Source organism: Portunus trituberculatus, chromosome 9 (assembly GCF_017591435.1).
Source record: "Portunus trituberculatus isolate SZX2019 chromosome 9, ASM1759143v1, whole genome shotgun sequence".
In the NCBI taxonomy this organism is placed as follows: Eukaryota; Metazoa; Arthropoda; class Malacostraca; order Decapoda; family Portunidae; genus Portunus; species Portunus trituberculatus.
This window is the reverse complement of record NC_059263.1, coordinates 13,280,721-13,308,265: the sequence shown is the minus strand read 5'-3', so window position 1 is coordinate 13,308,265 and position 27,545 is coordinate 13,280,721. Positions and strand designations below refer to the sequence as shown.

At 38.9% G+C, this 27,545-nt stretch overlaps 1 protein-coding gene across 1 annotated transcript in view; it reads left to right on the top strand.

Moving 5' to 3' along the window:
* The first annotated feature begins 232 nt into the window (after positions 1 to 232).
* The window catches only part of LOC123501426 (leucine-rich PPR motif-containing protein, mitochondrial-like), a 362,529-nt gene continuing 335,216 nt past the window's right edge, over positions 233 to 27,545 (top strand). The window contains exons 1-5 of the mRNA XM_045250254.1: positions 233 to 447; positions 3,534 to 3,694; positions 11,514 to 11,636; positions 17,180 to 17,337; positions 18,910 to 19,019. Of these exons, the coding sequence (XP_045106189.1) occupies positions 308 to 447; positions 3,534 to 3,694; positions 11,514 to 11,636; positions 17,180 to 17,337; positions 18,910 to 19,019 (692 nt within the window). The 5' untranslated portion in view covers positions 233 to 307. The remainder of the gene's footprint in view (positions 448 to 3,533; positions 3,695 to 11,513; positions 11,637 to 17,179; positions 17,338 to 18,909; positions 19,020 to 27,545) is intronic.

The window sequence follows — 27,545 nt, the reverse complement described above, 5'->3', positions numbered from 1 at the left end:
TTTATGCAATAAAGCGTGCAATATCTGTATTTATTTAAGTACTTGTAGTCTTGTTATGCATACTGTCTATATATATATTTTTGATACTTTAACCTTAAGTCTTTGCTCAGGGGTTGGGTGGCAAGGTCCATCCTCCTTCTTTGTTGTTTTTTATTATTAATGCAACAATAAATGTATCAGTGAATCATATCAGAAATGTTTTATATAAGCAGAAGTAAGGGGATCCCGTTGGAAAGGTGCAGAAGCTGGTCTTGACTGCCGACTGGTGTCGGTGTGTTTCAGTGATCTCGCGGTAAACAGCAGCAACATGGCTTCATTGCTGCGCTCAGGAAGTGTAAGCAGTATTTTTAGCGGCTTGAAACGAGTTTTGACAACGCGTGGACCTCGATATGATTCTCTCACCTTGCACAACGGCCAGGGCCATCCTCTGTGCCCCACACTCGCCAGGTAAGACAGGGGGCAGGCCGGCGGCTCCCCGACCCTGACGGGGCGTCGTCTGCATATCGAGTGTTATGCCTCGTGTGTACACAACACGACACTGTTTCTGTATAAAGTTGATACGAAATAATTCAATATATACTAACCAACATCTATATCTACTTGTTCATTCCACTTAACTTATTTAAAAAATAAATGTATTTATTTATCTTATTTTTTTTTTCAATAGGACCAAACGGCATTTTTTTTTTTTTTAATATTTGACCAAATTCTAACTTTCTAACGATATTAGGTTGTCGGTCCGTGTTAATAGTGCATGACATGACTGCATGTTGTAGTATATTCACTACTTTTTTTTCAGCACGGTCAGCTATTATTTACTCGATGATTTTGAAAGTTAACACAACACCACAAAACAGAGTTAGATTATCTTCAAGTTAAGTTAGATTAATTTAGGGGCACTGTCCCCGAGAAAGCGTCCCGCGCGCTCACCTCGATTCCCAGCTCCCCCTTCGCAGCTCCTCCACCCAGCAGATTTGATGTCACATAAGATTATAAATATATGGTATATAATTTTGTTTTTCTGAAGGAGTTCCTTGAGACCTGTCATGTATTTTAAGGGTCAGGCAAGGGTAAAAAGGTTGAGAAACGCTGCCTTATTCATTACCATATTTCTCTCTCTCTCTCTCTCTCTCTCTCTCTCTCTCTCTCTCTCTCTCGCTGACCAATAGTGTGGCTTCATATATGTGACGTCAAATCAGCTGGGTGGAGGAGGTGCGAAGGGGGAGCTGGGAATCGAGGCGAGTGCGTGGAATGCTTTCTTGGGGACAGTGCCAATTTAGGTTTGGGTTTTAGGGGTTTGGTTAGGTTAGATTAAGTTTGTTTTGGTTTGGCTGGTTAGAAATAGCAAAATAACACTGAATTTCATCTTTACTTAAAAAGTCTAAAGAGACATAGTTACGATCACAAATGGCAAAGGAAGGACCTTCTTGGTGTTTCAATGGGGCCATGCAGGCTGTGAGTCACAGCCTCTAATGCCTCAAAGATGTGGTATGCAGTTAGAGTTTGAGGTGAGATGTAGTGGAGCTGGTTGGACTTGTGTAGAAAGGTCCTGGTGAGGTTGATGGTTTTGAAGGCCAGGTTGGCATTGGTGAAGCCTTCTTGGTCAGCCAGTGTTGGTCTGTGTGGCTGGAGAGCAGCTAGTGACTGGAGGAGTGTTACACGGTGTGAGTGAGAGGTAATGGGGACAGTGCAGCAGCAGATGTTCCTGGATAGGGCATCAGTCAAAGGCAGTGAGGATAGTCTGACATGCCCAGCCTCTTTATGTGGGCATTAAGACAGATGTGGCCAATTTTTAATCCGGTTACTGCAGTGTCCAGGGTTTGGGGAGTACATCCATCAGTGATATCTTATGTCCTGTTTAATGTGTCCCAGTGAGGTGTGCTGTAAGGTATCTGTCAACATAGTGTCTATTGTAAATATTTATCCAAAACAATTTTATTCTGGTAGTTTTCAATATGTTTTCAATGAATCTGCATTTTATTTCCACCGTAAATTAATACTTTTTTAGGCAATATCAAAGAGAAGATATCTCATCACTGGACCGTCAGCTGGTGTGATTTGTGAGATGCCGGTAGTTGCCAAACCATTGCCAGATGTACATTCTAGCCAGTCATGCAAAAGAACTCTCTCTCTCTCTCTCTCTCTCTCTCTCTCTCTCTCTCTCTCTCTCTCTCTCTCTCTCTCTCTCTCTCTCTCTCTCTCTCTCAACTAACTAATTTCTAACTTTAACCTACACTGCTAGTTGGAGCAGAAGGCATGCTACCTGTGACAGTCTGAGAGGGAGATTAATGACAGAAAATATGTTTCAATGAGGGGACTCACCTAAACTAGTAATTGATAGGGTGCCCTCGTGCCTTCTTGACCTTTTGGAGTCTCTTGGGAAGTGAATCACCCAGGTGGTGGAGATACTGAGCATCAACATTGTCCCATATGTTCTGCATAGTGGCTTTGAGGCGTGGGAGAGAGGAAGTTTCTTTCCTTGAGCTTAACCAGATGGTTGAAAGCTCAGAAGATTAAAAAGCGTGTGCGTGAGGGTAAGTTAAGTCATTGTGCACATAAACACAACATTTAGCTTTGGAATGAAAATGAGAATAGAGAAAGTAGGAGGGAATAGATAAGGGGCTACTATCAGTTGCCTCTGACAGCTGTGTGTGAAAATTAGATCTAAGGAAGTGAATGTTGCAGAAATTGATGAAGAAAAAGTTGAGGGAGGTGTCAAGACAAATTTTGGGTCACCAACGAGAGAGCAGTCCGACCTGAGTACATTTCTGGTTCCCTCCCCAGAAGGGGACTCAGAGGCTGGGTTTGGAGCCATTTTTTTATTTTGAATTTTAAGTGAAGGGTATGTGTGTGGTAAGGGCATGTAGTATTGTGAGAAGAAGAGTTGTCTTTAGAGGGCAGTCACAGACTACCTCCTTGAGTTGTGAGACACAAAGGGAAACGCTTAACAAGATCACAACTAGCTTTAATGGAAAGTTCACAGCACCTCCTGAACTAGTGTTAATAGACCTCGCTGGGAGTAAATTGTTGTTTCAGAAGATGTCTACTACTTAAAACAATGTCATGGAAAAGGAAGGAGAATTGGGGAATGGAGGAGATAATGCACCGAGCCTTTTTCATGCTGATTTTTCCATGCCCAGTCTCATTGCAAAAAGGCCAAAAATGAATCCTGGTAAAGAATTGCAGATGGCTTGGCAGTGGAATCTCAGTGGTCAGTTATCCATAAAACTGTCAAGAGATGGCATATAGCCTCATAATTTTTATGGAGGAGCAATACTCCTTAGACCGATGGTTAATGACTTTGTAGAGTGAGTAAGTATCAGAATAACTTTGTGGAAGTTGTTTTAGTTATAAAAAAAATTCCTTAAGAGATTTCTACTGAAGAACAGTTAAAGTATGTTAAATGTAGAAGAGATGGAATTATTGTATGTGCTGTGTACTTGTACAAAGAATATCAAAGTGGTCTGTTATTTTTGGTTTGTTGTAAACATTCTATTTAACAAAAATTTTTACACCACATTGTCCTTTTTCAGATTGCTCTCAGCCCAGAGGCCGGTTGAAAATTTGTCCACTACATCACAAGCATCACAGGGCATAGATCGTGCCCTCTACCGAATTGATACAGACATAAGGCGCACAGGTCGCATTTATCTGAGGGACGTAGAGGACATCTATAGTGAGATTAAAACTCTAAGTAAGTGCATCTCATGATATTTTGCTCAATACTTGTGTATGAAAGGGAAAGTAAAAAAAGAGCAAGATATTACTGACAAATATAGGATCCTGGAAAACTGTAATGATCATGAACTGTAGAGAAGTATGAGAATACTGATTGGTTTATTTGTGATGCAAGAATACATAATTAATTAAGGGATTAGAATATTGACTAAAGAGAACTAAGGTAAACCTGCTTCTGATTTAGCTCTCATCTTAAAAAAAACACTTTCCTGGCAGGTTGGCATAGGATCTACATCTCGTCTTGAGTTTTGTGCTACACAGTTTTTGCAATCCTCGAATTTGACGCTATTCCTAGATCCTTACTGACTCAAGTTTCAGGTATTATTGTCACTACTTTTGCACTGCTATGACAGGTACTGGCTGTGTTTACTTTACTATACTGTTGTGTCATGTCTGTTGCCTCAACACTTCATTAAGATCTACAATGAGATCTTCCATATATATAGCACAGACAATGTCCTACCCACTGATGGGTAACGTTGTGACCACTTGAAACGGTGAGTCCATAGCTGCTGCCTAGTGAAATAGTAAATGAAAATAGACTAATAGGTAGATCTAATCATGAAAGAAAATAACATAAAGAGTGTTGACTGTACAAAAAAACCCCATTATGTAATGTGGCATTGGCAGCTTAGTAAGGAAGATGATATAAGACATGAGTATAGTTGCCAGATGTTGATTATCTATCAATCAATCATGGGTGGGCATATGCCGGTGGTGGCATAGTGGATAAAGTGGTGAGTGTGGGATCGGGTTGATGTCTCTGTGTAGGTTTGAGTCCCACCATATGTCGTCTTGATATTTTTTTTTTTTTTTTTTTTTTTTTACGGTAAGGCTTATAGCACCTGTAGGCACACTTGAAGAGTGTATAGGAAGCGCTGTTCAGCTTCCGCCCATTAGTGGCGCAGGCAATTTTATTTATAGTGGTACCCATATTAAGGCCCATATTACCACCCAAGCTCATCTTAAGTGTAACCACCTAGAACCTGGGTATCATGGTGATATGTAGGTAACTTTAAACCACTCGACAAATGGCAAAGTGTTTTAAAGGGTTTTAAGGGTGGTGATATGTGCCCTAATATGGGTACCACTATAAATGAGATTGCCTGTGCTGCTAATGGGTGGAAGCTAGACAGCGCTTCCCATACTCTTCAAGTATACCTACAGGTGCTATAGGCTATAAGATAAAAATAAAATCAATAAAAACAAATAAATAAATAGGCACTAATAATAATCGACATTTGCCAACTTATCATTGGCACCATCGGTGCAAAAAGTTTAATATTATAATTTCTATAAATAAGCATGCAGTATATATCCATCAGTCACTAGGATTGAAAAGTATCCTGTGTTTGGGTTGCTGCTGTCAGCCCCGAACTGTGGAGGGGAAGGAGGAGGAAAGTCGAAAAGGGATTACAGCCAGCAGGCCCATGCTACCAAGGAAGACTGTGTAATACAAATCTACTAAGTTTCTATACAAGAGTAGTAGATGATGTACAAGGAAGAGATAGATGGATTGACACAGTGCATTTAGATGTCAAAGAAGGTTTTGACAGAGCACCACATAAAAGACTCCTGGAAAATTTATTTCATAATAGGAATACAAGGAAATATCTTAGAGTGGGTGAGGGACTACTTAACAGGAAGAGAAATGAGGACTGTGGTAAGAGACAACTTATTAAGTTGAGCACTGTAACTACTAGTGGTATACCACAATGTTCAGTGCTGGCATCAATAATATTACAAATATATATTAATGGTTTACAAGAGAACTTGAATAGCTACACAAATTAGTTTGCAGATGATGAAAAACTCTTGAGAGTAGTAAGGAGCAATGAGGACTGTACGGACTTGCATGGAGATAGTGACAGGGTCTGGGAGTGGAGCCAAAAATGTAAAGTAGAATTTAATGCTAAGAAATAACATGTGATGGAAATAGGTAAAAATAATAGAAAACCTATGTTGGAATACAAAATGGGAGAAAAGATTATAATGATGAGAAGGAATGGAAAGACCTGGGAGTGGTTATGAAAGACCCTGACTCCAGAAAGACACTTAAATGGGTTATTTGCTTCACCATGTAAGACACTAATGAATATCAGGGGGAGCATTTAATTACATGGGTAAGGGTATGATGAAAAAAAACATAACCACAATTATAATACCCAGACATGATTATGCATATTCTGGGGAGGGGACCAGAAGTGTCCCCAGGTCAGATTGCTCTCTCAGTGGCAACCTAAAATGTCTTAATACCTCCCTTGATTTTTTCTTCATTAATTTCTGCAACATTTGCAGTCTTAGATCTAATTTTCAATCTGTTGAACAACATCTCTCCTCTACCAAACCTCATCCTCTTTTCCTCACCGAAACACACCTGTCTGAAGCAACCATCAGTAGCCCCTTTTCTGTTCCCTCCTACTTTCTCTATCCTCATTTTTTATCCAAAGCTGGATGTTGCATCTATGTGTGCAATGACCCAGCTTGCCCTCATGCCCACGCTCTTGAATCTTCCAAAATTTTCCACCATCTAGCTTAGACTCAATAGTCATTCTCTAACTAAATTTATCTCTGCTGTCTATCTCTCCCCTAACTCCTCTGACTATAGTAAATTCTTTGACTATTTAACTTCCAAAGTGGAGCACATTCTGTCCCTCTACCCTTTTGTGGAGATTTCCATCCTTGGAAATTTCAATGTTCACCACCAGCTTTGGCTTTCCTCTCCCTTCACTGACCATCCTGGTGAACTAGCTTTCAACTTTGCTATCCTCCATGACCTAGAGCAACTGGTGCAACATCCTACTCGTATTCCTGACTGTCTTGGAGACACGCCCAACATTCTTGATCTTTTCCTTATCTCTAATCCTTTTGCTTATGCTGTCACCCTTTCATTTCTGTTGGGCTCCTCCGATGACAATCTCATTTCTGTATCTTGTCCTATTTCTCCAATTTTTCCTCAGGATTCCCCAAAACAGAGGTGCTTCTGGCATTTTGCCTCTACCAGTTGGGAGGACCTGAGGAGGTACTATGCTAATTTTCCCTGGAATGATTACTGTTTCCATGTTAGAGACCCATCTCTCTGAGCTAAACGTACGACAGAGGTGATAATGTCTGGAATGGAGGTGTACATTCCTCAATCTTTTTCTCAACCTAAACATTCTAAACATTGGTTTAACACAGCTTGTTCTTGTGCCCACAAAAGGTACTTGAGTCTTCCATCTCCTGAATCTCATGTACTTTATATTTCTGCCTGGAATCATGCCAAGTCTGTTCTTCAACTTACCAAACACTCTTTCATAAATGGAAAATGCCAGAAACTTTCAAACACCAACTCCCCTCAGGACTTCTGGCATCTGGCATAAAACATCTCCAACAACTTTACTTCTTCATCTTTCCCTCCTTTATTTCATGCTGATGGCACCACTGCCATCTCATCTGTCTCTAAACCTGAACTCTTCTCTTAAACCTTTGTTATCAACTCCACCTTGGATGATTCTGGGTTTGTTCCTCCCTCTCCTCCTCCCTCTTATTATTTCATATCTAAGATTAAGGTTCTGTGTAATGATGTTTTCCATGCCCTCGCTGGCCTAAACCCTCAGAAGGCTTATGGACCTGATGGGGTTCCTCCTATTGTTCTCAAAAACTGTGTTTCCGTGCTTGCACCTTGCCTGGCTAAACTCTTTCAACTATTTCTATTGACTTCTACCTTTCCTTCTTGCTGCCTACATTCAGCCTGTTCCTAAAAAGGGTGACCGTTCTAATCCCTCTAACTATCGTCCTATAGCTTTAATCTCTTGCTTGTCTAGAGCTTTTGAATCTGTCCTGAATAGGAAGATTCTTAAACATCTGTTACCTTATAATCTATGTGATGGCTAGTATGGCTTCCATCAAGGTCACTCTACTGGTGATCTGGTTTTCCTTACTAAGTCTTGGCCATCCTCTTTTAGAGATTTCAGTGAAACTTTTGCTGTCGCATTAGACATATCAAAAGCTTTTGATAGAGTCTAGCAGAAAGCTTTGATTTCCAAACTGCCCTCCCTCAGTTTCTATCCTTCTTTCTGCAACTTTATCTCAAGTTTCCTTTCCGACCGTTCTATTGCAGCTGTGGTAGACGCCATTGCTCTTTTCCTAAATCTATTTAAAGTGGTGTTCTTTCAGGGTTCTGTCCAGTCACCCACTTTCAATTATTCATTAATGACCTTTTTAACCAAACTTCTTGTCCTATCCACTCCTACACTGATGATACCACCCTACATCATTCCACATCCTTTCAGAGATGTCCAACCCTTCAGGAATTCAACAAATCATGCAGGGATGCCACAGAACACCTGATTTCTGATCTTTCTATAATTTCTGATTTGGGTAGAGAAAACTTAGTTTTCTATGCCTCAAAAGCTAATTTTCTCCATCTATCAACTCGACACAACCATCCAGACAACTGTCCCCTCTTCAGTGACACTCCACTGTCTCCCTCGTCCACACTGAATATCCTCGGTCTGTCCTTTACTCATAATCTTAACTGGAAACTTCTCTTGCTAAAACAGCTTCTATGAAGTTAGGCATTCTGTGGTGTCTCTGCCAGTTTTTCTTGCCCCTCCAACTGCTAACTCTGTAGAAGGGCCATATCTGTCCATGTATGGAGTACTCTTCGTATGTTTAGGGGGTTCCACTCATACAGCTCTATTAGATAGGGTGGAATCAAAAGCTTTTCGTCTCATCAACTCCCCTCCTCTGACTGACTGTCTTAAGCTAACTGCATGTCTCCCTTCCTCCTGTGGCCTCGCTGCACAAGGCTTTCATCTTCCTCTCATCCCTTTTCTGTCCATTTCTTTAATACAAGAGTTAACCAGTACTCTGTCATTCATACCTTCCACTGGTAAACTCTGGAACTCCCTTCCTGCTTCTGTATTTCCATCTTCCTTTTACTTGACTTCTTCTAAGAGAGAGGTGTTGAGACATTTGTCCCTGAATTTTGGCGAACTCCCATGTCTTTTTGGGATCTGGGAACATAATGGACCTTTTTTTTTCATATTTTGTTGCCCTTGACCAGCTGTCCCTTCTATATAAACAAAGAAAAAAAAGAAGACAGCATGATTCTGGGCAGAAATATAAAGTGCATGAGATTCAGGAGATGGAAGGCTCAAGTATCCTCTCTCATCATGTATAGCATGAGAACAGCCTGTGTTAAACGAAAGTTTAGAAGGTTTAGGTTGAGAAAAAGAATGAGGAATGTATGCCTTCATGCTAGACACTATCACCTCTGTTATGTGTTCAACACACAGAGATGGGTCTCTAAGATGAAAACAGTAATCATTCCAGGGAAAATCAGCATAGTACCTCTTCAGGTCACCCCAGCTGGCATAAGCGAAATGCCAGAGGCACTTCCGCTTTGGGGCATCCTGAGGAAGAATTGGAGAAATAAGGCAAGGTTCAGAAATGAGATTGTGATCGGAGGAGCCCAGCAGAGAAGATAGGGTAACAGCATAAGCTGAAGGATTAGATGCAAGGAAATGATGCAAGTAGGGTGTTGCATCAGTTACTTTACATCATAGAGGATAGCAAAGTTGAAGGCTAGTTCACCAGGATGGCCTGTGAAGGGAGAGGAAAGCCAAAGTTGGTGGTGAGCATTGAAATCTCCAAGGATGGAGATTTCCATGAAAGGGTAGAGAGATAGAATGTACTTCACTTTGGAAGGTAAATAAAGTATTTGCTGTAGTCAGAGGAGTTAGGGGAGAGATAGACAGCACAGATAGATTTAGTCAGAGAGCGACTATCGAGTTGAAGCCAGATGGTGCAAAACTTGGGAGATTTGAGAGTGTGGGCAAGAGAGGAAGTTAAGTCGTTGTGCACATAGACGCAACATCCAGCTTAGAACAAAAATGAAAATAGAGAAAGTAGGAAGGAACAGAGAAGGCGCTACTGTCAGTTGCCTCAGACAGCTGTGTTTTGGTGAGGAAAAGATGAGGTTTAGTAGAGGAGAGGTTGTGTTCTATATATTGAAAATTAGATCTAAGATTGCGAATGTTGCAGAAGTTAATGAAGAAAAGTCGAGGGAGGTGTCAAGACATTTTGGGTTGCCACCAAGAGAGCAGTCTGACCTGGGGACATTTCTGGTTCCTTCCCCAGAAAGGGACTCCATGGCTGGTTTTGGAGTTGCCATTTTTTATTTTTGAATTTTGAATTTTAAGTGAAGGATGTGTGTGTGTAGTAAAATCATGTAATTTTGTGTGAAGAAGGAGAGTTGTCTTTAGAGGGCAGCCCCAGACTGCCCTCTTGAGTTGTGAGACACAAAGAGAAACGTTCAGCAAGATCTCAGCACCCTTTGAACTAGTGCTATTAGACATTGCTGGGAGTAAATTATCATTTTAGTAGGTGTCTACTACCTCCTCCTACTTGCCTTCTGATGGGAAAGCGTGCATAATGACACTACTACACTTCACTGGGTTAGAGAGAGAGAGAGAGAGAGAGAGAGAGAGAGAGAGAGAGCCTGGTTTGAAGTGCAGATGAAAATGTGTTAGTGTTGTGACAGTGCTCCAATGACATATCTCTAGCGAGTGTTACTTGTTGCAATGTTTATGAATTATAATTTATCAATGTTGACATGTTTTCTCTTTATTTACCAGTCTTCACTTACCAGTCTTTGGAGATTTCTTTCTTCCTTTAAATGAGGGGGTTACATTTTCTTCCAAATTACATAATGAGCAAATTATATCCTCAGCGACCTCTCGAAACCATCCCCTCCCCCCCTGCTTGCTCTCTCTCTCTCTCTCTCTCTCTCTCTCTCTCTCTCTCTCTCTCTCTCTCTCTCTCTCTCTCTCTCTCTCTCTCTCTCTCTCTCTCTCTCTCTCTCGATTGGCTGTGAAGGTGGCCATATAATGAGCTTGCAGCAGGACAACAGTCCATAGCAAAATTGCATATGCAAGGTGTGTTAGGTCAGATAGAGCTCTTCCCTGCTCAGATGCTGTGTTCAGGATGGGGAAAGACATCTATAGAGAACATACCTTGATTTTTACCTCAGTGGTGATTTTGAACAAAAGCTAGAAGAATGTTGGAAATAATTTCTGAAACATACCGATTTATATTGAAATAGAGGCAGAAAAGAAAGACAAAGACAGAGGGTAAGGAGATGGAGCAGGGTAAGGGGAAGAAGGCAAGCCCTTGATCCATGGAGAGGTGGCAGTAGTTTGGAGGTAGCCTACTCTGACCTTAGTGATACCTGGTCTTCCTTCTATCCTTTGTTACCTCAGCAAGGCACTTTAGGCAGTCAATGAATGCTTGTTAAGGATGCTACTGTACCACATAGGAATTGTCCATTACACCATATGAGAAGTTATATCTTTAATTCATCTATTCTTGTTAAGACAACCCACAATGAAATGTCACTTACTATTGTTATTTCTGTAGAGAGAGAGAGAGAGAGAGAGAGAGAGAGCTGCCTCTGAGTCGGGCCATTTTGTATTGCTCAGAATGAAAAGGTCAATTGCAAAAAAAAAAAAAAAATAAATAAATAGATAAATAAATAACAATAGATAAAGATACATTAGATAGATTAACAGATAAAAGAACAAAAGCCTGCTTTGATGTAGAAGTTTCTCATGTAAACTTTCTTGTTAACTGACTCCCAATGGTATCTAAAATTTGAAAGTTTCTATTTAAAAAAGATAGTTTGATACAACCCTAGATATTAAATTTTTTACCCTTTTTGTGGTGAATTATTGAGGTAATATGTCAATATTGTTTGTCTCTTGGTGACTTTATTCAATTGTGATCTACAGAACATGCCTCCAGCACACAGTCTTTGCTGTTGTTACGGTGTTGTGGAAGTTTGGTGCCAGAGGAACACCCAGAAGTGCGGAATAAGCTGGTGGAAGACATCTGGAACACTTTGCAGGAGTTGGGTGAGTAAAAGTGTCCATCATGTTCAAATTTGTGTCAAAACTGAGTAGTATTCATCACAGTGAGGATTTCTACAGGCATGGGAGATGTACAGTTGATTACGTGTAAAGAAATCTAATAACCTCAGGACCTGAGGAATACAGGATTTTTTAAAATTTCAGATTTTTGATGTAAAGGTATTTCTTAATTTATGCATGTTCAGATGATGTGGTTTCAGAGTAACACAAGATAAAGAAATTTGTAATTTTTCCAATTTTCACAGATTTTTAAGAACGACTTGATGTCAAGAAAATCAAATCTCTTGGCTTGTTTAGTTTTGTTACCCACACACCGATAAAAAAAAAATAACATTATGGAAGTGCTTCTGATACCGTTAATACTGATGCTAAAATATCAGCATTCTGGCATACTGGATTTCGGTGCATATCTGTTCTGTGCACTTTGTGCAATTTTCATATTACGCGATCCCTTCAGGAACATATCCCTCGTATAAATTGAGAAATCTCTGTACAGTAATCGCCCATGTATCCGTATCACCACTATCTGGAATATGCTACTATCTGGAGCTGCCCCAAGCATATTCAAACCTGCTGCTCGCGCAATCCTTCGATCCTGCTAGGCTGCAACACTTGCTCCCTTGCCCTCCCACTCCCTCATAACCATGCTACTGGCCCACTCTGCTCTCACCCACAGACAGTTTGAGTAATGGCGATGCTATTCGGCAAGTTTGTGGCATTCTTCGCCATTCCAGCATGGCTGGAATGCCTACTGTTTCTGTATATAGTGACTTGTCATCAGATTATACGTTTAATGTGCTTTCATGCATTGTTTTCTTACCCATTTGGGTTATGTAGCCTACATATTTTATGTTTTTCTCAATTTATAAGGGATCAGCAGAGGAAATTCTTCATATCTGGTAGGGCTTGGCTGCTATAATCTGGATATGTGGGTGATTACTGTATATGTACATGCTGTATATATTTAATAGAAATGGACTATTAGTACAGAAGATTACAGCCAACAGCCGAACACATGCAGGCTGTGTGAAGCAAGGTTTTAGTTTTGGAAAACAGATAGTACCACTCCTAGCAGTTATTTATGATAGTACTTTATTGCATCAAAGAAGGACATCATTTACTCATTGTTACTGGCATTTATACTGTTGACCCTCGCTAACTTGGACTAATAGGGGGAAAGGTTGGTCCAACAAGTGTGAATGTACGACTTATATGAATTCCCTCCCCCCTCACACACACACAAATAATGGGTATATGATGTTATGATGTATATGTAAGTAATGTAATGTAATTTATACGTAAATAATGTAATGATGTATATGTAAATAGTATAATTGGCTACAAGAATGGTTCCAGAATTTGAAGGGATGTCATATGAGGAGAGACTAAAGGCTATGGATCTACCAACTCTGGAACAGAGAAGGGAGAGAGGGATCTAATACAAGTTTATAAATTGATCAACGGAATGGACCAAGTGGATAATGAGAAACTGATCGTGAGAGAAGATTATGACATTTGAAGCACAAGATCGCATAGTAAAAAGCTGAGAAAGGGAAGATGTCTGAGAGATGTTGAAAAATATAGTTTCCCACAAAGATGTGTTGAGACTTGGAACAGTTTGAGTGAAGAAGTGGTGTCAACAACGAGTGTGCATACTTTTAAAGAAATATTGGATAAGTGTAGATATGGAGATGAGGCCACACGAGAATAAAGCCTAGGCCCTGTAAAACTACAACTAGGTAGATACAACTAGGTAAATACACACACACATACACACACCCACACACACACACACACACACACACACACAAAAAAAAAAAAATGACTTGGAGGATGCAGGATTTATTTAATTTTGGGAGGGATGTAAAGTTTTGAATTAGTATTGTGTCTACAAAACCTTCAGACCCTAAATTACCAAATGGTGTAGTTTTTTTTTTTTTTTTTGATAATTGAATACCCTTCCCACCAAGAAGCCAGTTTTTAATGTCTTGTGGGGTTGTATCATAGCCTGACTCACGCCCTACTCAGTACTTTGCTAGGAGTAAAGAGGGGAGGTGTGTCATTTAGCTCTCTACATCCTTACAGGCATAAATTAAAAAGAATTAGAATCAGAAACTTTAAGAAGAGAAAACAACAAGAAACAAACAAACAAACGTGTCATTGGGAGACACAGCTGGACCTTGAATCCTCCCCTCCCCCTGTCCCCTCTGTCAGGCGTATTATCTCCCTGTCCAAGACCCGCTCGCCTCACCCCACACCACACTGCTACCTTCTCCACCATCTCTACATCATAAGACTGCTCTTATCTTTCCAAACACTTTTTTCTCACTACCTTCATCATCACTACATTACGGAACTCACACAATAACAGTATTACAAAAGATTATGTTGAGCTGGATCAGATGAGTAATATATACTTCACTGTAATATTATCTCATTTTAACACACTACTAATGACTCAGAAAGTGTCCAGTTCATTAGTAAAACAGCAGATTACCCTGATGCTGCTGATGGCGCCTTTCCAACCGTCACGTAAGAGTGAATAATATTATTTTGAGAAGCGGGGATCTGATACATTATCATCCTGTTATGCTCTGGGAAGTCATTATTGTATACACAATCATGTGTGAAAATTTCATGTCAATCAGATGAATGCAAATAGCAAAACAAGAATGAAATTATGAAAAATCTTTAGGAGCAAATATCTTGGAAAGTGTTTTTTTTTTTTACACCACAAAAATTTTCCCAAAATTGGTATAAGGTCTGATCTGTAATGCGGGGATTTTTAACCCTTATGTTCTGGTGATTAAACTATTTTCCAATATCCCATGACGGAAAAAATGGTAACCCTAGAAATTGTCAGAAGACTGTTTGAATACTAATAATTATTTTCTCTTTGTAATTCTGAATACAATGATGTACTTCCTAGCTCGATGTGACCTCTGAAAGTTTAGTTATTGCCTTATCAAGGATTCCTCCTCCGCCCGCTGTGTGATCCGTCAAGCAGAAACAGCTCGGTGAGCGATAACACCGCGCAAACACTCTCTCTCTCTCTCTCTCTCTCTCTCACTGGAAGTGTAGAATTTCTCTTCCAAGATTGTTATCACAAGAATACAAATTAAGAAAACTTTTCAATAAATTAAGTTCGAAGAAAAAAATAAACAAACTGATTGAATAATATCAAGAGAACTTTCTCTCCACAATCACGTATGTTTGACTTACAGGCCAGTTCACCGGAAGAGGATATACCACTTACCACGAGGTAAATACTAGAAAAAAAATTACATTGTATAATCTACTACTTCACACAACCTTACTACACTTTCCTCTTTTCACCTGTGAAGTTCTTATGGTGATGCGTGCGACTCGTATACAGGCAACCCCCGTTTAACGAAGGGGTTATGTTCCTAAAAAAAACTTCGTTAAGCGAAACTTGTTTAACCGATTATAACAAGTTTAACCCCTGATTTGAACTTCCATTGAGAGTAAGCAAAGTGAGAGTGCATCATAGTACAGTAAAAGGTTTAATGAAAGTAAAAATTATGAAGTTAAACATTTAGGTAGTTTAATTTAAGTCATTATAATGTACACTAATGTATGTATGTACGTAACTTTATAATGTTGATGATCTTAACTTTATGAAGGGAGGAAGAATGAAACGGGAAAGACACTAACCGGCAACCTGTGGAATGTAAACAAAGTGCGCATCATTGTACTGCATACAAAACTTAAGTACCACATTTCCACAAGGCTTTCCATTTTATCCATTGTAGAGTCACGAGTTCAGCCTTCTTAATAGAGTCTGCTGACTTGAAAATAGAGACAGTATAATATGGAGTCAAGATGATGGCCAGCACTGCTATAGTTTTCTGGCCTCTCGTGTCTATGAATAATATCTAGCTTCACTTGGAGAGTAAGAGACTTCCTGGTCTTCGTACAAACACTAGGCCAATTGCAGGGCGTTTTGGTGGTAAGTTGAGCTAGGGAAGACAAGCTGCTGCTGACGCTGTTATGTTTAGAGTGGGGAGTGAGTGTTGCGCGTGTTGTCTACGAGAGGCTTGATCTTGATCTTGATCTTTATTCTATAGGTGTCCCAGGATCTTTCCTGAGGCAGACCTTAGTACCAGCAGCTCCTGGTGTATTGAAAAGCCTGTCAGCTTGCGTGATATGGTGGGGCTTTCAAATTTGGAAAAAAATTACCTGGATAAAACTTCGTTAAAGCGAGTTTGGTGTTCGTTAAACGAGCAGATGGTAGTAAAATGAAACCGTCGTTGTAGTGAAATTTCATTGTGTGAACCTTTGTTAAACCGGGGTTGCCTGTATATAGTTCCATATTTTCTCAATGACTTTCACTTAACTTGTCTTTGGGGCTGAATACACTATTTTATGGAGAAATGTACCAAGTGGTGCCATTCCCTCAAGCAAACTCATTTAACCTTTTCTTTGGAGGCCTCGTTACAGTGTTGGGGGGGACATGCCATGCTTGGTAACAGTCCCCCGATTCCCTTTTTCTACCACCACCAACAAAATGCCATCATACTTTTTCCATTTTCACAAAAAAATATTGCATCAAAACACATGCACAATGAATATCAAGCACCAAGAGAGTAGTTGCCACTATCTGTTTTTGGGTGGAGAGTGGAGCCAGACTGTATAAGCAATTTAATGATATAAGCATTATGTTTTATATAAAATTTATGTTAATTTTACAGGAGGGAGGAAGCTACTGACCTGTTCGGGGTGGAGTGTGTATTTCATTAATTGTATTTACCTAATTGTAACATACGGGAAAAGAGCTATGCTCGTACTGTCCCGTCTCCATATCTACTAATGTCCAGCTTTTTCTTAAAATCATGAATATTCCTTGCGTTGACCACTTCCACGTCTAAACTATTCCATGCTTCCACCCTTCTATGAGGGAAGCTATATTTTTTCACATCTCTCCTATAAGTGGCCATTTTAGTTTTTCCCATGCCCTCTCGACATTCTTTCATTCCACATACACAGATCTTCCCTATCCATTTTTTCCATGCCAATCATCACTCTGTATATTGCTATCAGGTCTCCCTTTCTTTCTGTTTTCCAGGGTCGGAAGTTGCATTCTGTTCAGTCTGTCTTCATAAGTCAAATCTCTTAAGTCAGGCACCATTTTTGTTGCAGCCCTCTGTACTTTCTCTAGTTTCCTTATGTGTTTCTTTAAGTTCGAGCCCACTGTATTGTTGCATATTCAAGCCTTGGTCTTATCATTGCAGTAATTATTTTCGTCATCATTTCTTCATCTAAATATACGAACGCCACTCTTATGTTCCTCAATAAGTTCAATACTTCTCCAATTATTTTGTTTATATGTCTCTCTGGCAATAGGTCATTGGTAATTGTCACCCCAAGGTCTTTTTCTTCATGACTGGTTTTTATGTCTTCATTTCCTATCTTGTACATACTCCTGATTCTTCTTTCGTGTGTTTGTGTGTGTGTATATATGTGTGTGTTTGTGTGTGTTTTGGACTGACTTACTCTTTCTGTTTCAGGAGTACCACTGGACATCAGCCATTACAACACATTACTGCGTGTGTACCTTGAGAACAACCACAAATTTTCCCCAACGGAATTCCTGGCACAGCTGGAAAAGAATGGGATGGAGCCAAACAGGGTGACCTACCAGCGACTTATTTCAAGATACTGTCAGGTCTGTGAGTTGTGGAGTATAGAGTTTGTGAATTTGTGGACTCAAGTACTTTGTTTTCAAGAAGTATGTAATTACTGTATTTGATGGTTCATAAGACACACCTTTTTCTCCAAAAAAAGTATCAGCAAATGACCCTGCTTCCTATGATGCCAAGGTTCAGTAATGAGACAGTGGTTGGTGGCAACAGAGGGTCAAAAATGAAACCCTACACATCTTTGCAGATGTAAACAAAGTGATGATTGGTATTACATCACAAAACCACTTTTTTCTTTCAAGGTATCAATATATAATAGGTCAGATTTACTGGAAAATCATTAAGAATGATACTAGTTAGGAAGAATTTGCCAAGTGACTATGCATCATACATTGCATGAATGTGAATAATGATCTAAATGCATGTGAGTCTTCAAATATCAGGAGAAATGCTTCACATCTTATTCAGAGCTTAAGTCTGCTCATGTCTTTTTTTTTTCTTTTTTTCCCTCCAATGTCTGCCAAAAGTGGGTGCATCTTATTAGCCGATGGATCTTATGAGCCATCAAATGTGATATACATGAGATAATTTATGAGGTTATGATAATTGCATTGACCTAAAATTTGTAAATTTTAGTATTAACTCCAAAAGATTTCTATTGTCCAGCAGATAAAATTGACACTAGCAAATTTTTTTGTGTGTGAAAAAAAAAAAAAAACTGTTCTCTCAGTGGGTAGAGAAATACAGTAAAAGCTGTATCGGCATTTAAGGGACTAAACAGGTTCAAAATATTGAATGTACTGAAATATCTGTCTAGACTGCTGTTCAGTTTGGTTTTTGCTAACTGGTAAGTCAAATGAAATTATGTTCTAATGGCCCGAACAAAATTTTTTCCTATTCTTCATCCTTACAGCTGAAAAGTCAGCTGAAGGAAAAGTTTGTATCTATTATATATATAATAGATATAGGCGCTATCCCCAGGGAAAACGTGTATTCTCACGCAAGGGGGTTTCAAAGCATCTTCCACCAGATGTTGCTTAGATGATTCTCTCTCTATGAAAATACGGTCTGAACTTTGATGAAATGTTGTGTATATAATGGAAGCGGACGCCTTGAGCTCCCATTTGTGCAGAAATACACGTTTTCGGTGGGGATGGCACTTGGATTGTTCTCCCGTGGTTTATGAGACTAGAATATAATGTAGGGATCACCACAGTTTTAGTTTTGTTTGGAGACTTAAAGAAATTGGATGAAATGGTTAAATGTATGAAAAAGTTCTTTGTATAGAGTTTGGAAAGCAAAACAGGTTATAAGGAAAGAAGAAGACTTTTTTGCATCATTGTAACAACGTAAAGCTTGTTACTTCATGTTTTTGCCATTTTTTATGTTACATTTATAATATAATTTTTTTATATCTATGTTGTCTGGAGGAAAACAAGAAAAAGGAAAGAGGTGAATTTAACAATAACACATGAGGTTGAATTAATAAAAGAAAGCAGAAGGTGATGCATCTGTAAAGTAGATGCATGAGGAATGTTGTGTAGAAAACAATTTCAGATATTTGTAAGACAAAATCTTGAATTACTGAATATGCACAGGAAGGAGACATTGAGGGAGCTACGAAGATCTTGGAGTTCATGAAGGAAAAGCAGCTGCCAGTCGGAGAGAATATCTTCAATGCACTCATCACTGGGCATGCCAGAGCAAAGTGAGTATTTGAAGGACAATAACTATACTCTTCCTTTTGGTCATATATCTATTTTTTTTGAGGGGTTCTGAGTTCACTTGTAATTAAGAAAATCATAGATCAACAAGATGTCACCACCTACAGTAGTTGCACAGCTTCCTTTGTTCATGTTATGGTGGTTGTGGCACAGAAATCTGCTCATAATGTACATTTTCCAAAACTTAGAAAGATGTAAAGAATGTGAAATAGATCGCAGGATAGTGTTTTGCCGTTAACTTTTAACTAACAATGACTTATACTTTTTCATATCCAGGGAAAATTCTTGCATTCCTAAATTGCAAGAAAACTAATTCAATTAACATGAATTTATGCTTTCTTTTTACACTGATTGCTATGATCTATTTCTTAGCACAATGATATCTGAGAGTAAAGTTACTGCATATCATATACAGGCAACCCCGCTGAACGAATGGGTTACGTTCCTAAAAAAAACATTTGTTAAGCGAATTTTCGTTAAGTGTACCAATTATAACAAGTTTAACCCCTGACTTGAACTTTCATTGAGAGTAAACAAAGTGAGAGTGCATCATAGTACAGTAAAAGGTTTAATGAAAGTAAAAGTTATTAAGTTAAACATTTAGGCAGTTTAATTTGTCATTATAATGTACACTAATGTATGTGTGTAAGTAACTTTACAATGTTGATGATCTTAAATTTATAAAGGGAGGGAGAGTGGAGAGGGAAAGACACTAGCTGGCAACCTGTGGAATGTAAACAAAAGGTGCATTATTGCACCGCATACAAAACTTATGTACAGGCAACCCCCGCTTAATGAAGGGGCTATGTTCCTAAAAAACCCATCGTTAAGCGAATTTTCGTTAAGCGAACCAATTATAACCAGTTTAACCCCTGACTTGAACTTCCATTGAGAGTAAACAAAGTGAGAGTGCATCATAGTACAGTAAAAGGTTTAATGAAAGTAAAAATTATGAAGTTAAACATTTAAGCAGTTTAACTTAAGACAAAGTCATTACAATGTACACTAATGTATGTATGTAAGTAACTTTATAATGTTGATGATCTTAGATTTATGAAGGGAGGGAGATTGGAGCGGGAAAGACGCTAGCTGGCAACCTGTGAAATGTAAACAAAGGGCGCATCATTGTACTGCATACAAAACTTATGTACCACATTTCCACAAGGCTTTCCATTTTATCCATTGCAGAGTCACGAGTTCAGGTGGTTCTTTTAGCTTGCAAGGAAGATATGATCTCACCAGCCTTCTTAATAGAGTCTGCTGACTTGAAAATGGTAGACAATAGATGGAGTCAAGCCATGGTGGGAAGCAATGCTATTAGTTTTCTCGACTCGTGTCTGTGAATAATATCCAGCTTCACTTCGAGTGTAAAAGACTTCCTGGTCTTCTTAGCAACGCTAGGTGACATTGCAGGGCGTTTTAGTGGTAAGTTGAGCGAGGGAAGACGAGCTGCTGCTGATGCTGTTATTGTTTTGAACTAGGGGTGAGTGAGTGGTGTGCATTTTGTCCACGAGAGGCGCTGGTGTATTCAAAAGCGTGTTGACCTGCGTGGTACAGCGGAGCTTTCAAACTTGGAAAAAAATTACCTGGATAAAATTTCGTTAAAGCGAGTTTGGTGTTTGTTAAATGAGCAGATGGTAGTAAAAGGAAACCTTCGTTGTAGTGAAATTTCGTTGTGTGAACCTTCATTACGCGGGGGTTGCCTGTACCACATTTCCACAAGGCTTTCCATTTTATCATGAGTTCAGGTGGTTCTTTTAGCTTGCAAGGAAGATACGGTCTCACCAGGCTTCTCAATAGAGTCTGCTGACTTGAAAATAGTAGAGACAGTAGATGGAGTCAAGCCATGGTGGCAAGCAATGCTATTAGTTTTCTCGCCTCTCTCATGTCTATGAATAATATCCAGCTTCACTTTGAGAGTAAGAGACTTCCTGTCTTCTTATCAATGCTAGGCAACATTGCAGGGCATTTTGGTAGCATGTTGAGCGAGGGAAGACGAGCTGCTGCTGACGCTGTTATTGTTTTGAACTAGGGGTGAGTGAGTGGTGTGTGGTTTGTCTACGAGAGGCGCTGGTGTATTCAAAAGCCTTTTGGCTTGCATGATGTGGTGGGGCTTTCAAACTTGGAAAAAATTACCTGGTTAAAATTTCATTAAAGCAAGTTTGGTGTTTGTTAAACGAGCAGATGGTAGTAAAATTAAACGTTCGTTGTAACAAAATTTTGTTGTGTGAACCTTCGTTAAGTGGGGGTTGCCTGGATGTAATTGTATAACTAGCACATGCTATGAGACTTAGGTTGGAAGCTACCACCAGATATCTCTCTCTCTCTCTCTCTCTCTCTCTCTCTCTCTCTCTCTCTCTCTCTCTCTCTCTCTCTCTCTCTCTCTCTCTCTCTCTTTTTCTCTCATTCATGAACTTGTGTGGATTTTTTTCCTTCATCCCAAAAAATAAGAAACATTTCCTCTTATTCACTGTATCTCTCACTAGATCTTCTTTCTCCTTAGTTATTTGTATAACAGTGTCCTTTGTCTTTTCTTGAACTTGCATCCTTACTACCTCTGAAACTTCAACTTTTTCCTCTTCCTGTTCCTGTTTCCATACATTTTGTAATTCCTCCAGTTTGCTTTCACCCATTCCATTTTCTACTTTGTCCTCCCCATCCTGCACTTTTTTCTGTAGACTTCTTAAGGAGTCTTCATAGTCTTAACATGTAGCCTTTAGTAAATCATTTTGTTTGTTTATCTCCTGCATCTCTTCCTTCATCTCTTGATTTATTTCCCTTACTTTCTCACATTCCTCCAACCTCACTTTTAGTTCCATGTTTTCTTTTATCAATTTGTCTTGTTTTTCTATCGTACTTGACATCACCTCCTTCATGTATCTTATCTCTCTTTCCATGTTTATCAGCCTCCTCATATTGCCTCTTTCATCTCTAAATCCAAAAATAGTCCTTGTCCATATATCATCTGTCAATCTCCTCAGTCTTAGAGGTGTTTCTATAAAATCTCAGGTTTTCACAATATTGTGTTTGTTTAGGTCTCGTGCATTTGGCTATGTGTGTGTGTGTGGGGAGGAGGAAGGAGGTAGTTCAGTGGAGGACGAGTCATCATCTATGGAAACGTCTTGTAAATTTTTTCCTAGTGTCATTTCTGTGAATCCACTAATGGAGTGCTGTGGCTCACTAACACTTTCATTCTTACTAGATTCCTTATTTTCCTCACTAATAAGCCTCTTAGGTGCCATCATAAGTTTGTAAATGAAAAACTACCGACAACACAGAGGAATGTTGTTTTTCTCAAGACTGCGGCAGGACTAGAGATGCGCACCGGCATCCCATTTACCGGTATTACTGGTATTACCAATAATACCGTGTCAGAACAATACAGTGGCGGTTGCGAGAAGGGACATGACACAGCTTTGTATACGACCAAATGTCCAGCGTTCGATTGCCAGATTTTTTCACCACTAATAAGCCTTTGGTGTTGATGTAAGTTCATAAATGAAAAACTAGAGATAAATGCAGGAAAATGTTATCCTGATGACTGTGGCAGCACAAGTCACAACTGGTGGAGGGGGAAGGGGGAAGGGGGATGCCAGGGAGCCTTTGCTTACAACCACGTGTGTGGATGCTCAACTATCGGATATTTTTTTGAGTATTAAATTGAACTTAAGGATTTGAGTATTGAAAAGTTCAAGTACGCGGGATCCTCATGACTCAACCGTTCGCAGTTTAAATTATTGCCAATTCGAACTCCGTTAATTAATACCCAATCCTCAAGGTTTGACCGACTGACTCGCCAATTCGACATTAACATCTCGCTCACCATCCACCCGGTCAAATCCGCCGCCAGCCCAAATTCGCTGCCAGCCTGCCAGGCGGAAGTGTAAACCGACGCTTCTCTGTGCCAAGGCTGCCACTTGTGGAAATCCCCTACAGTAGGTGATTTTATCCTAATGTAGGGGTTAGGGGGATCCCTACAGGGAAAATAGCAATTTGCAAGGGAAACTAGAGAGTTTATTGGCAATATGTAGGGGAATGTTTTTTTTAATTTTTTATTTCAAACACTAATTATTTGTCTGAACACCCATTACAGTTTATGAAATATGGATTTTATATATATATATATATATATATATATATATATATATATATATATATATATATATATATATATATATATATATATATATATATATATATATATATATATATATATATATATATATATATATATATATATATATATATATATATATATATATATATATATATATATATATATATATATATATATATAGATATATATACAGGCAATCCCTGCTTAACGAAGGGGTTACGTTCCTAAAAAAACACTTCGTTAAGCGAAACTTTGTTAAGCGAACCGATTATAACAAGTTTAACTCCTGATTTGAACTTCCATTGAGAATAAGCAAAGCGAGAGTGCATCATAGTACAGTAATAGGTTTAATGAAAGTAAAAATTATGAAGTTAAACATTTAGGTAGTTTAATATAAGTCATTATAATGTAGTTTAATGTAAGTCATTATAATGTACACAAATGTATGTAAGTACGTAACTTTATAATGTTGATGATCTTAACTTTATGAAGGGAGGAAGAGTGAAATGGGAAATACACTAACCGGCAACCTGTGGAATGTAAACAAAGTGCGCATCATGGTACCGCATACAAAACTTATGTACCACATTTCCACAAGGCTTTCCATTTTATCCATTGTAGAGTCACAAGTTCAGGTGGTTCTTTTAGCTTTCAAGGAAGATGCAGTCTCACCAGCCTTCTTAATAGAGTCTGCTGACTTGAAAATAGTAGACAGTAGATGGAGTCAAGATGGTGGCAAACAATGTTATTAGTTTTCTGGCCTCTCTCTTGTCTGTGAATAATACCCAGCTTCACTTCGAGACTAAAACACTTCCTGGTCTTCTTAGGAGTGTTAGGCCACATTGCAGGGCGTTTTGGTATTAAGTTGAACTAGGGAAGATGAGCTGCTAGTGATGCTGTTATGTTTTGACTGGGGAGTGAGTGGTGCACATGATCTTGATCTTGATCTTGATGCTACAGGTGATGCAGAATTTCTTCTGAGTCAGGCCTTTGTATTGGCAGTGCCTGTGTTGTCCACGAGAGGCTTGATCTTGATCTTTATTCTACAGGTGTCTCAGGATTTCTCCTGAGGCAGGCCTTAGTACCAGCAGCTCCTGGTGTATTCAAAAGCCTGTCAGCTTGCATGATACGGTGGGGCTTTGAAATTTGGAAAAAATTGCCTGGATAAAACTTCGTTAAAATGAGTTTGGTGTTCGCTAAACAAGCAGATGGTAGTAAAATGAAACCTTCGTTGTAGCTAAATTTCGTTGTGTGAACCTTCGTTAAACGGGGGTTGCCTATATATATATATATATATATATATATATATATATATATATATATATATATATATATATATATATATATATATATATATTTGACGCAACATGGAGTATGGTGCAATGTGGCGAGATGCTCCATTAGGACGAGAGTTGATCGCTTGTTCCCGTGTACATCGTCCATTCTGACATGATAATATACCAAAGAAAAGTAAATTTTTCGATAAAAGAAAATTTTCTTATTTTTGCAAAAAAGTATAAATACGTTTATTTTCACACAATAATATATGCATGTACAAAGAGGAATTTTGGGATTGGCATAGGTGAAAATAGGGGAAAATTTGCACGAGTGGTAGGTGAAAGTAGGAGGAAATGCGCGCGAGTGGTAGGGAGAAATGAAAATTTAGAGTGGCGGCCTTGCAGCCTGTGCGTCGCTTCATCTGCGTCACTCTCGCCCCAGCCTGTGTTCCCCAGCCCTAAGAAGCACAACTTCCTGCTTTCAAAGATAAGCTTGAGCTTATAAGAAAGTGGGAGGCAGGTATAATTCACAGAGTCGTTGCACTGAAATGGGTGTCCCTAGATCAACAGTATCAATAATTTGGAAGAACAGGGACAAATACAACGAGACCACTGCATCATGCAAGTGTTTTTATTGACAAAAATGTACTGTACACCACCCTAATGTGTTTAATGAAAAAAGTTAGATACAAATGAAGTAATTATTTAGTCTAGGTTAGTGTTTTTAAAGGTTATAGTGATGTTTTAGGGGGTCTAGGCTGGAGGTTGGTCCGTATCCTCCCTAATTCTTAAGTATCCTATGGGAAAAATTGCTTCACGATTCAAATTAACGCTGATTCGACCGATGAAAAACCGCCCTAACCCCGTCGAATTGCGAGGATCCTATGTATGTATTTAGACATTTGAGTATTGAGTCTCCACTCTACTATGAAGTAATGCGAGACATTTGAAAAGATTTAAGTGAAGAGAGAGTTGTTGTTATCACTGAAGTTATTTGTGTATTGTGATTTGAGTTCAAGATATAATGTGACAGAATTGGAGATATTTGAGGGTGGACTTTGAGTGAAGAGAGAGTAATCAAATTTTTGAGGTTTTCATGTTTTTTTTTTTTGTTGTTGGAGGGTCGAAAGGTGTAAATATATGTTTGATAATATCATTAATTAAAGTTTATAAAAGAAACTCAGATGTTTTCCCTTGAATTCACAAAAGTAGTCTTGAAGATTAGGGATGCAACAAGATCGTGCAACTTGTAAGCATGATCGATTTTCCCAATTTTGAGGCTCCCAAATCAAGGGGTCATCTTATATACCGAGAATAAAACACAACATTTTAACCCCTTGGTGAACATTACGTGTCACAGTACCATGGAATTCATTCTGCAACCACACACACATGTGTATGACAGGATGAGGTGCTCTCTAAGGATGTTGAATGTTTACTGACAGTAGTGTTCGGTGCCTCAAAAAGTCAATTCCCCCACCTATCAACTTGACACAACCTTTAAGACAACTATCCCTTTTTCAATGACATGCAACTGTCCCTCTTCTACACTGAATATCCTCAGTCTGTCCTTTAGTCATAATCTAAACTGGAAACTTCACATCTCATCTCTTGCTAAAACACCTTTCTGAGGGGTCTCTGCCAGTTTTTCTCATTCTCCCCGAGCTGCTTACTCTGTACAAGGGCCTCATTCACCCATATAATATTCTTTGCATGTTTGGGGGGATTCCACTCATACAGCTTTATTAGAAAGGGTGGAATGAAAAGCTTTTCATCTCATGAACTTCCCTGCTCTGACTGACTGTCTTCAGCCTCTTTCCCACTGCCAAAATGTTGCATCTCTAGCTATCTTCTACTTCTATTTTCATGTTAATTGTTCTTCTGTTCTTGCTAACTGCATGCCTCCCCTCCTCCTGCAGCCTCACTGCACAAAGTTTTCTTCATCCTGTCATCCCTATTGTGTCCAACTTTCTAATGCAAGAGTTAACCAGTACTCTCAGTCATTCATGCCTTTCTGTGGTAAACTTTGGAACTCTCTACCTGTGTCTGTATTTCCTATTTCCTGTGACTAGACTTTGTTTAAGAGGGAGGTTTCAAGATATTTTTTCCTTGTTTTTTGGCTAATCCTTTTGGACCTGTAAGGGGACTGGCAATCAAGTGGGCCTTTTTAAATTTTTGTTGTCCCTGGCCAGGTCTTGCTTCATACATAAAAAAAAAATACTTTTTAATTATTACTTGTATGATTTCTGTGTTATCCTTTTTTTAATTATTACCTTCTCCAGTCTAACATATTTCTTTGTCAAAACATCATTCCTCCTCCTCCTCCTCCTCTCCTCCAAAAATGGCAAAAAAAAAAAAAAAAAAAAAAATGGCAAATGAAATTCAATATAGAAAAATGTGAAGTCCTACACATTGGAAGTAACAATGTACAAGCAAAATACGTAATGAATAATGTACCTCTGGCAAGTGCTGAGAATGAAAAAGATCTTGGTGTTGTGGTGTCTAAAGATCTCAAGCCGAGTAAACACCACAGTGGGCCTTTTTAAATTTTTGTTGTCCCTGGCCAGGTCTTGCTTCATACATAAAAAAAAGATACTTTTTAATTATTACTTGTATGATTTCTGTCTTATCCTTTTTTTTAATTATTACCTTCTCTAGTCTAACATATTTCTTTGTCAAAACGTCATTCCTCCTCCTCCTCCTCCTCCTCCTCCTCCTCCAAAAATGGCAAAAAAAAAAAAAAAAAAATGGCAAATGAAATTCAATATAGAAAAATGTGAAGTCCTACACATTGGAAGTAATAATGTACAAGCAAAATACGTAATGAATAATGTACCTCTGGCAAGTGCTGAGAATGAAAAAGATCTTGGTGTTGTGGTGTCTAAAGATCTCAAGCCGAGTAAACACCACAGAAGCAGTGAAGAATGCAAATAAATTAGTTGGGTTCATTGGAAGAACCTTTGAATTTAAATCAGAAAAAGTTATCCTTACTTTATATAACTCATTGGTGCGTCCTCAGCTTAAATACTTTGTGCAGTTCTGGTCACCATATTACAGAAAAGACATTGAAAAACTGGAAAAGATCCAGCGTAGAGTGACCAAGATGATTCCAAGAT